Raw genomic sequence first — 11,355 nt, 5'->3', positions numbered from 1 at the left:
AATGCTTATTTACTCAGTTGCTCAAAAACTAACTTCCTTACGGAACTGAGTACCCCATCATGAAGTGTAAAATCATTTCCAGAGAACCTCTCAAAAGCTACTGAATGGAGAATTTTACAAAAAGTCATTTTCTTATCAGATAAGATATTTTAATGTTGGCTTCAACCTTTCAATAAGTCAGACTCTTAAGATGCCCCTTTATTTTTCTTTAAAATTTAACCAGTTATTCCAAAGTCAGCTATGAAGCAGGCCTCCCTCATTCAAAACCAATTTACCTGCAGAAGGTTAGCATACTATTTCTTTAGGATCCTCAGAATCCTCTATTCTGTAAAACAAAACAAAACACCCCAAAAACTATTAAAAAAATCTGCCCAGCTGATTTTTTTTTTTTTAAGGCGGGTAGGAGAGAAGGCATTTGTGCCTTTTATCTGAGGATTTCCTTCCGCGTAAACTTGTATGATCGATCTGGAGTGCGACTTCGTGGGTTCAAATTCTGGCTCCACTTCTTACTAGCTAGCAGGAGGGAGGGTGGGAGGGTAGAAAACCGCCCCACTTTGCCCATGCAAGCATTTCAATCATTTACTTGGAAAGAGAAATCATTTAAGATTATATCGTTTGATTGTAAATGTATTACTATAGTGCGTGTGATCTTGGGTAAGTCATATAATTTCTCTGAACCCGTTTCCTCAACTGTAAACCGGGAAACAATAGAGATTCGCAGCGCCGGTAAAGCTCAAAAAAGCACGGGGCTGTCACGTGGTAAACGCCCAACTTCTTTACTTACACTTGATAACCCCGGAGGCTCGGAAGTACACTTCCTACCTGGGTAACTACTGTACAACCCACCCTTTCTCCGGGCTCGTCCTTTCCCCAACCTTGGAGAAAAGACCATTTCTCTCCCGGGTCTTTAAAATACTTTGTACTAGCCGACTGGAAAGGGCGCCGCGGCCGGGGAAGCTACCGCGGCCCAAGCGCCCTGGGCTTCCCCTTTGACAAGAGAGTCCCCACTCCAAGAGCAACGCGAGCCCAGATCCGGCCTTCGGGTGGCGGCCCGGGCGGGCGCGGCTGTGCGTGCGCCGCAGAGGGTGGTGGCGGTCCGCGCCCCGCCCTCGGCCGCCGCCCCCGCCGCTGCCTCGGCGTGTCAGGTGCCGTGAGAAGCGCCGAGGGACATGAGTGGAGCCGACTTTCCAGAAGCGGCGCACGCAAGGCACAGCTCCGCACGCAAGGGGGAGGCGACAGCAGAAGAGATTTTTCAACCCAATAAAGTTCGCAGGCGCGCGGAGATTGGCCTCCTCCTCTTCTACCCCCCACCCCCCGCCTCCTCCCTCCAGGAATCTTCAGAGTGCCCTCCCTCCCCTCCTCTCTCCAGTGTTCGTCCCAGCTTGGCTCCCCCGCCGGGCGCCAGGGCCTCCGACACGGCCAGCGTTGCCCCGCGCTCTCCAGTGGGCGGCGCCACCTGGAGGAGTTTCTACGAGGGAAACCTTGGGGCCAGCTGCGGTGCGCCAGCGAGGGCTGGCCTTTGTGTGCCAAGGACACTCTGGGCCCCGGGGCGGGGGAGCGGCGTCCTTCAGGGATTCTCGATCTCGCCGCGGTCATGTCAAAACTGACATGACCGGCCGATTTGCTTGCGAGAACGTTAAAATAAAAATAAAACAATTCGGGATGCAGTAAGGCAAACCGCTACCACAACCGAACTTGCTTTTCCAAACTGACAGGTTTCCTTTCCCGGTTCTGGCGCCCAAGGATCTCGAGCGGTTTTCTCTCGGGGAAGGACGCTCAAGCCACCGAGAGGGAAGGGAGGTCGTACCCTCGGGGCGTGGAGGCGCTCCCACCGAGAGCGCAGGGAGGTGCTCAGGCACCGGGGAAACTGTGCGGCCTCGATCTGGGGTGACTGCGAGGAAGAGTGGTTTTTGGGCAAACGAAAAGTTCACACCGCTGCTTCCAGGAAAGCCGCCAGCTACTGCGCCAAGGCCGTCGGGGCGCTCCGGGGCCGCCTCGCGTGACTACCCGCGCGCGCGGCGACCCAAGCTGTAGTCCGAGAGGCTTGGACTGTCCCGGCGCGCCCCGCCCCCCGCAAGCCCCGCCCCCGTCAGGTCCCGCTGCCTCCTCCCCAACACAGACCTTAAAAAAGAGAGAAGCGGGATGGCGCGTTTTGACTCTCCCGAGTGACTGTGCAAACGGGCCACGCCTGTGCGACGCCAGCTGTCAGAGTCGTGCGGGGGGCGTGGGGGCTGGGAATTGACTCTGTTCATCGACCCGCAGTCTCAATCCCCACGCCCTGAGAAAACCCTGACTTTGCCGAGGCCCAGGTGCAGCGGGGCTCTGCAAAGAAGACACCTTTCTCCGCCCCCATCCCAATCCAAGCGCCTCTGGCTCTGACGACGCCTAGAGACTCCAGAGTGGGCGCCAAAGTTCCCAGACCTGGCAACAGGTGTCTAGGGCGGGCCTCCGACTTCCTGGAGACACTTAGGTTGCGGTCTTGAATCCCACAAAGGCCCCAATCCGTCCTCGGAGCCGGCCGTCTGGCGCTGCTGGAAATCGCGCCGCCTTGCAGGTCAGTCTGTCAGCGGAGCCGCCTTCCTGCGGCCTCCTGTGATGGGTTCTCGCAGATCAGGGGTGACGGGGGGCGCAGGGGCCGGGGTGGTAGGCACTTAGAGGGAACTGAGCGCCACAGCCTTGATGCACTCTTCCTCGCAGTCACCCCAGATCGAGGCCGCACAGTTTCCCCGGGACACAGCCTAAGCACCTCCCTGCGCTCTCGGTGGGAGCGCCTCCACGCCCCGAGCGTACGACCTCCCTTCCCTCTCGCTGGCTTGAGCGTCCTTCCCCGAGAGAAAAGGCATCAAGGCCTTGAATTGCAGGAACCGTTACGCGGCTGGGGCGGGGTCGGGGGGAGTCTGGGTCACAGAGAGGTAGAAACACGACCCTTCCCTTCGCTTTTGGGGAATGGGTTTGGGATGGCAAGAGGCGTCTTCAGCAGCGTCTCCAGTGAGCTAGCCCTGACCTGACCTACGCACGACCCCCTCCCTACCCAACAGTGCACGGTAGCCCGAGGCCGGGGGTAGGGGCGTAGGGCGCCCGCCCCTTTCTCTGCCTACCTGAGTGTCACGCCTTCGCCCTTCTCTCCCCAGCATGGCCACCAGCCTCAGCCCGGACGATCATCTGCCGCCTATCCCTCTGTCGGCCCAGCAGACCATGCTCCTGTTGCTGCTCTCGGTACTGGCCGCGGTGCACGTGGGCCAGTGGCTGTTGAGGCAGCGGCGGCGGCAGCCGGGGTCCGCGCCCCCGGGTCCCTTCGCTTGGCCGCTGATCGGAAATGCGGCGTCAATGGGCCCGGCGCCTCACGTCTCGTTCGCACGCCTGGCGCGGCGCTACGGCGACGTCTTCCAGATCCGCCTGGGCAGCTGCCCGGTGGTGGTGCTGAACGGCGAGCGCGCCATCCGCCAGGCCCTGGTGCAGCAGGGCGCCGCGTTCGCCGACCGGCCGCCCTTCGCCTCTTTCCGCGTGGTGTCTGGTGGCCGCAGCCTGGCTTTCGGCCAGTATTCGGAGAGCTGGAAGGCGCAGCGGCGCGTGGCGTACAGCACGATGCGAGCCTTCTCCACGCGCCAGCCGCGCGGCCGCCGGGTGCTCGAGGGCCACGTGCTGGGCGAGGCCCGGGAGTTGGTGGAGCTGCTGGTGCGCGGCAGCGCGGGCGGCGCCTTTCTCGACCCGCGGCCGCTGACCGTGGTGGCCGTGGCCAACGTCATGAGCGCCGTGTGCTTCGGCTGCCGCTACAGCCACGACGACGCCGAGTTCCGAGAGCTGCTCAGCCACAACGAGGAGTTCGGGCGCACGGTGGGCGCGGGCAGCCTGGTGGACGTGCTGCCCTGGCTGCAGCGCTTCCCCAACCCTGTGCGCACTGCCTTCCGTGAATTCGAGACGCTCAATCGCAACTTCAGCAGCTTCGTCCTAGACAAGTTCCTGAGGCACCGTGAAAGCCTTCGGCCCGGGGCCGCTCCCCGCGACATGATGGACGCCTTCATGCTCTCAGCAGGAAAGGAAGCTGCCGCGGGCTCTGGCGACGGCGGCGCGCGGCTGGACGAAGAGTACGTGCCGGCCACCGTCACAGACATCTTCGGCGCCAGCCAGGATACTCTCTCCACCGCGCTGCAGTGGCTGCTCGTCTTCTTCACCAGGTAAAGCCTCCAGGAGGCTTGGGATGGCCTTCCTCCCCTCCTCTGTAAAAGGCAGAATGGAATTAGAATATGCTAAGGTCGCGACTAGCGCGCAGGGAGGGTTTGGGGTTTCGCTCCAGGTCCCAACCTCCCAAATCTGAGACCGCGTCCGGAAAGCGCGACTCAGGAAGGCGCGGTGCTAGCCGAGATGGGCGCGCACGCCCGCCCCACCCAGCGGCGCCCGGAAGGCTCCGCATCTCTGATCTTGTCGCTACCCGCTCCGAGGGGGGGCAAATTTGTGTGAAACCCCTTGGAAAAGCAAGAGTTGTTTTTCAGTGCCCGCTGATCATCCCCGATCTCCCGCACTGGCACAGGAGAAGCAAATTTGGAACGGTTCCGAAGGAAAGGGCAGCGCAGTAAAAAAAAAAAAAAAAGTTAAATAAACACAGCAGCCTAATCGGCTCGGCCAGCCTTCAGCGCGGATCGGAAGCCGCCCGGCCCTGGAGTCAAAAGCCAACCTCTCGTCAGGGCTTTGTACACCGGCAAAGGTAGCGATTGGCGGTCGGGCCTCGCGGACTGCTAATCCGAAACTTCGGGAAAGCGGCCAGAAACCAGCGGATTGTGCTGAGTTTCTAAACCCGCCGCGCTAGAAGTGTCAGTGTAAAGAATGGGAGAAGCAGTAACTGTACCGAGCGCAGAGCGGCATGTAGAAAGGCAAACTGGGTATCCGGGAGGCACCTGCAGCCCTCTAGGATCCTTGGGCTCGGCTCGGTTAGTTGGACCCCAGTCGCGGACCTCTGCTAAATTTGTACGCGCACGAATTAAACAGGTCCCCGGTATCCCCAGATTGAGCAAATAAAAAATAAAATTTACATAGGACATAGTTATATTAAAAGATTAGCCGCTGTTTATCTGAAATTCACGTCTAACTGGGCACCCTGTATTTTATCTGGCAACCTTACCCCAGGGGTAAATGTCTCATTCAAGGCAACTCTTGATTGCCTTGAGAGACCAGAAATCCTGGTTGTGCAATTTCTTGGCGCACAGGTAAGCGATAGGAGAAGCTGAATTTGCTGGCCCCCTAGAAACTGGAAGGTAAAAACAACTTCTTTTGTTGTTAGAATCCACTGCATTAGAATCCTATATTTCCTTATGTACTGTACAACTGCTTTTCACAAATCCTTCTTCTTTTTTTTTCTTTCTTTCTTTTTTTTGGTTATATTTAAAATCACTTTTCAGTATTAATATCATGGAAACACATATGGGGGAGGGGCAGAAATCGAATAAAGAGAAGTCAATAATAACAGGTCAGGAAGAAGACAATTCCAGAATGGGATCAATAAGTCCTTTGCATCCCCAGATAAGCATGTTATCTTTTGAAACAGCCTTTCTTTTTTTCACTAGAAACCGAATTGTAAATCGTTCTCCGGGTACCCCAATTGGGCAGCAAAAAGAAGTAAAACAATTTGGGGATCACTTTCAATTCGGTATAGCTAATGAGTCCTTTTTTCTTCTTTTTAGTGAAAAAATATGACAGGGGTTGGCAAATTACATTACCTGTTTTTGTATGTAAGTCTTATGGAAATACAGCTATGCCCATTCATTCTTGTGTGGTCTATGGCCGCTTTCACACTACAGCACAAGGCAGAGTTGGATAGTTGGGAGGCAGAGGGTTTGATCCACAAACCCTAAAATATATACTATCTGGCCCTTTATGAAAAAGTTTGCAGACCCCTGAAGTATGAAGCTAAAGAAGCGATTTTTAAAATCACCCATAATTTCACCACATGTGTGCTTAATTTTTTTTTCAGATTTGCAAGAATTATTTACAAATGTTTTGACTTCTGACATTTCCACTCACTGTAGTGGACATTTCCCTGTCTTTTAAACTTGATTTTAGTAATTTTTTATGGCTACATAACATTTTGCCATAGTAACGGATTGTTATGTACAATCATTTCTTGTGTTTTAATGTTGATTGCATTTTTAAAATTTCATCTATTGTGGTTATGTTTTTGTACCTGCTAAGTTATTTCCTGAAAACACATTTCTAGATCACTGGGTTTTAAAAGGGTGGGGAGGAGTTACCCTTATAGATCTTGCTTTGTTTTCCGAAAGGATTGTACTAGTTTTATTGGCAACAGTGAATAAGTATTACAATCTGTACCGTAATCTCGTGAACATTGGGGATTTGCTTTTAAATTTAGAAGATATGCAGCTTTATCTCTCGGGATACCAATTATCTTTGTATAAAATGAGAACAGTGTGTCTGCTGGAATTGTCTAGGGAGATGAGGAGAAAAGAAGAACTCACTTTGAGGGTTACATTTTAATTTTTGTGGACCCCGGGGCTTTTGCCTTTGTAGACATCTTACTCAATAAAAATTTTTTAAATTAAATTTTATGACTACATTGGTATAAAGATTAATATATTAAAATTATATATTGAAACATTCTCGTTGACCTAAAAGTTTATTTTCTTCTGATAAAAAATGAATTTTCATGAGTCCCTCAAAAGTGCTGTGGGTCCTAGGCACTGTCCCTGCTGTGCCCCATGGAGAAGTCGACCTTATCCATTGTTGTGCTTTTTCAGGCTGAGAAAACTTAGACCTTTTTTTGACTTATGATGGGAAAGAGAGCTTGAGCCATGGGAGACTTATTACAGGAAATATAACAAACTCCATCCTGTAATGCAGTGATAAATTAGGAAACCATTTTAGATTTTTTTTTTTGCTGGAAATCTTAATTCAGTTTCTGATTCAGATAGCCAGTTTAAAGAAGAGTGGTATTAAAATAAATTGTAATGGGCTTTCTAGATGAAAGAAGAATTAGTGTTCCTGACTTATTTTCTCTCTCTGCATTAAAAACCAAACAGGTATCCGGAAGTGCAGGCTCGGGTACAGGCAGAACTGGATCAAGTGGTGGGTAGGGACCGGCTGCCCTGCCTAGATGACCAACCACACCTGCCCTACGTCATGGCCTTCCTTTATGAAGCCATGCGCTTCTCCAGCTTTGTGCCCGTCACCATTCCTCACGCCACCACGGCCAATGCTTCTGTCTTGGGCTACCACATCCCCAAGGACACGGTGGTTTTTGTTAACCAGTGGTCCGTGAATCATGACCCAGTGAAATGGTCTAACCCAGAAGACTTTGATCCAGCCCGATTCTTGGACAAGGATGGCTTCATCAATAAGGACCTGGCCAGCAGTGTGATGATTTTTTCAGTGGGCAAACGGCGGTGCATCGGGGAAGAGATTTCCAAGACGCAGCTGTTTCTCTTCATCTCCATCCTAGCTCATGAGTGCAATTTCAGGGCCAATCCAGACGAGCCTTCGAAAATGGATTTTAATTACGGCCTGACCATTAAACCCAAGTCATTTAAAATCAATGTCACTCTCAGAGAGTCCATGGAGCTCCTTGATAGTGCTGTCCAGAAGTTACAAGCTGAGGAAGACTGCCAGTGAGAAGCCAGAGGCAAGCAGAAATTTTATAAGTACACAAGTCTTGGGGGATGGAGAGTAAAATTAAGGTTTGCTTTTCTTTTTCCTAGCTCCTCTGTGCCACTTTCTCAATTAGCCTCTAAAGTGAGCATAAACCAACTGACCCGCAGATGATGTGCTTTGTACACATGTCCTCAGAATGGCATCTCATGAGCAGTGGGCTGTGTAGGAGCTCCAGGAGCTATTTTGAGTCAAAGAATTAAAGGACCCAAAGAATTTTTATACATATATTGAATGTTGGTAATCATAATTTCTTGAGGGAGCATTCTTTGGAGTTAAAACACACATGTGCATATATACAGAACTACCTAATAAAGAGGCCTATTAGTAACCATGCCTTGTTGGGTGGGATCCAAGATGGATGTGCTGAAGTCTGCTCCATCGAAAACCATATTAAGCAAAGTTTCAGGAAATACTGTTGAATATGCAAAGGCAAATAATTTCAGTGTAAGACATGTGATTTGGGGTGATAAGGGAAAAAGTAAAGACCAGAAATTCCCTTCTCACCTTTCCAATAAAATAGCTTGGTTAGGCTCTAATATCTATGGATGGATTTATCTTTTTGCCAACTGATGGGCTTCCTGTTACTTTTCTGGATGAGTCATAAAGTTATTTGCTTGGAAAGAAATTAATAGCAGTTGATTTAGTGGGTTTCAGTGATTTCATGAATTTTAAAGTGTAAATTGTAAAAAATTCCAAGCTGAAGTCATACTGCTCTTGGTTGCCAAAGTACAGAATTTCAATCATGAGAAAAAAAAGTTACCAGCTTAGCTAAGCTTTAAGTTGTGTGATTGTAATGTACTGACTTCAGTAAATCTCATAGGTTAAAAAAGTCACCAAGTAGTGTTCAATATGGGTACATATATTACATAATTATTCAGAAGCAATATGTATTAGTTATTTTATTATTAAACAGTATTAATTATTTTGGTCAAGAAAGGGTTGAAAAGTGTCTTTTATAATGTCACAGCAAATAGAAAAGTACAACTAATTTAACCAATTTTGGTCCAAATACATGGTATGAACTTGATTAAATCAACTGTTTTTGACATCATGGAAAGCAAGTTGAAACAAAGTCTCTTCTCTCATCCAAAATTTGAATGAAAAATCTCAAAATTAGATCTGCAAGATGTGTTCCTTATCACTTTACAACATGCTTATTAAAATTATATTCACAATACAGAATCTTTTTTGAAATTGATCTAGTTAATAGGTTTTAATTCCAAACTCTTGACGTGCTTAAATTTTAATTTTATTTTAAAGCCATTCTGATTATTGAGTTCTAGGAAGTTACTGGAAATCTGACCATTAGCCTGTGAAAGGCAGAGAGATCGAAGCTGTGTCTGCCTGGGGAATAACGAAAAAATGCAATGAATTATCTGCATGTTCTTTATTAAATAACAAGGGGGGAATTCCCATTATAATGGACCTAGTTTCTCTTTTAAATGATTTTCAAAAAATAGCATTGGTGTTTGTGTTTTGGAAAGTCAGAATCAGTCTTGGGAGATTGTTTGGAGGATTGCATTGCATTTCAGTGGAGCCAGTCAGATCAGTTGTACTATTTAAGATGGCCAACCCAGCGAGCAGTCACTTTGGTAACTGTGAAAACATAAAGCTTGAACAAAATCTGTATGTTCAGTTTATGTAAATAACCTGAAAACCTTTTTAAAAAAGTGATGGAAGGTTAACAATGTACAAAGTGAAGTTTGGAGTTTTAAGTTTTTTGCTCGCAAACGTCCAAAAGAAGTTGTGCAGTGTCCTAAAAGCTTACTGCTTGTTACATTTCATTAAGCTTTTAGGCGACTTTTTATCAAAATTATAAAGGGAGGAGTGTATGATGGTTGTGGGGTCTGGTAAGAGAAAGGAGTGGAAAATAAAAAGAAAAGGAAGAAAGATGGTTAGACATTCTCCTACTCCTTCAAAATTAATTAGTTTGAAGTATGAATATTTAGAAGAAAGATGTTCCACGTGCCAGTGTTGAATCCCAAGTAGATTTTTAAAAATCTACAACATAGCAACTCTATTTTATAATTTGGAATTTTTATTAATAAAAATTTGATATAATTTTAATTAATAAAATCTCACAGCTGTACCTCTTGAATATGAAAACACTGTGCCAGTATTTTTAAAGGCACTAAAGTCAACTGTGGAAATCAGGCTTACCCAATACATTTCAATTTGGGGGGTACTGGCTATTTCAAAACATTGTTACCCACCCTTCCCTGCACCCCACCCCCTGCAGGGCTGAGACAGTAATTTGGCGCTGCCCTAGCCTGCTTACTCTGAGAGATGGTGTGGCAGCAAAAGTAATCATGTACCAATCTGGATGCCTGCTTAAGTCAACCGGGTCCAGATGTGCTGTAGCCGGTTTTTATGTCTGTAGGCTCGGTTCATCTGGCACTTTCGGCAGTGGGCTGAGGTAGAAGAAAGTAAGGTGGGAGATTTCCTGGTTTATTTAATATGTTTGTAACCCAGTTAAAGGAAGGAAAGCAAAACCAAAAACAAACAAAAATAACCAAATTTGGGGGCTACCGTAATCAGGTTACTAGCTTGATCAGAAAATCTAATATTATTTCTGCCAGAGAAAGAATGTACTTGCTGGTCACCATTTTACTCAGAACATCTAATCCAGGTTATTACAATAGTTAAAGTATATTGTTTATTAAATGCTTCATTTATATATTAAAGCTTTGACTTTGTAAGGAAACTGCTTTTTTTCCAAAACAAGAGGAAGATGTCTCAGGTTTGTTTTGTGGATTATCTAAAAGCTTTCATGTCTCAGAACTTAGCCTTTACCTGTGAAATGCTATTATGGCCTTAATATTTTCATATCACATCTATATTAGATCAAATAGTTGCACAGCATTATGTATTAATTTGTATGTTTTTTAGCTATGACACAACTTTGTAATACAAAGGTATACTTTAGTAGATGTTTATAATTCAAGGATAGCTTCTTATTTAACCTTTTCTTGTTTTTGTATTTTATCATGTATGCTTTCCATCTGTACATAGCAACTGTAATACATAGTTGTAACCGAAATAGATTTGGGGGACACAGCATTAATATGTGGCTTTTACTGTTCGATATGCCAAATTTAAAAAATTCTACACCTGTAATTACCTGTAATAGGACACCATTACCAAAATAATAAAAATCACTTTCATAATCTTGTTAGGAAGTTTTACTTTATGTTATAGCAAATACAGTCTAATGTATTTATTTATTTCAACTACTATTTATAAGTGCTTGACTTAAAATGTTGCATTGTAAATATTTTCTTTGGCCATTCTACATTTTAGGCAGCTTGTCTTTTTCTTTTAAACAGGCTTTCGACATCCAGTCTCCTACCAAATTCTTGATTTCTCCTTACTTTTTAAAATTGTAATACAGTTGGCTTACTATATTATATTAGTTTTAGGTGTACAGCGTAGTACATAGATTCAATATCTTTATAGATTATGCTCCATTTAAAGTTATTACAAAATAATAGCTATATTCCTTGTGTTGTACAATATATCCTTGTAGCTTATTTATTTTATACATAGTAGTTTGTACCTCTTAATCCCCAACCCCTATTTTGCCCTTCCCCCCTTCCTTCTCCCCACTGGTAACCACTAGTTTGTTCTCTGTATCTGTGAGTCTGTTTCTGTTTTGTTATATACATTCACTTGTTTTATTTTTTAGATTCCACATATAAG

The 11,355-nt window shown here is 46.6% G+C and overlaps 1 protein-coding gene across 1 annotated transcript; it reads left to right on the top strand.

Annotated features, from left to right (window-relative positions):
- Positions 1-3,132: 3,132 nt before the first annotated feature.
- On the top strand, positions 3,133-10,809 carry CYP1B1 (cytochrome P450 family 1 subfamily B member 1; the record flags this gene model as incomplete). Its single annotated transcript, XM_082672017.1, has 2 exons — positions 3,133-4,175; positions 7,029-10,809. 2 exons carry the CDS (start codon positions 3,133-3,135, stop codon positions 7,615-7,617), a joined length of 1,632 nt encoding a protein of 543 aa, XP_082528143.1. The 3' UTR covers positions 7,618-10,809.
- Positions 10,810-11,355: the final 546 nt, after the last annotated feature.

Source organism: Grampus griseus (assembly GCF_964374135.1).
Source record: "Grampus griseus genome assembly, chromosome: 15".
NCBI lineage: Eukaryota > Metazoa > Chordata > Mammalia > Artiodactyla > Delphinidae > Grampus > Grampus griseus.
The sequence above is the reverse complement of the archived record's forward strand: the minus strand, read 5'-3'. Positions and strand labels throughout refer to the sequence as shown.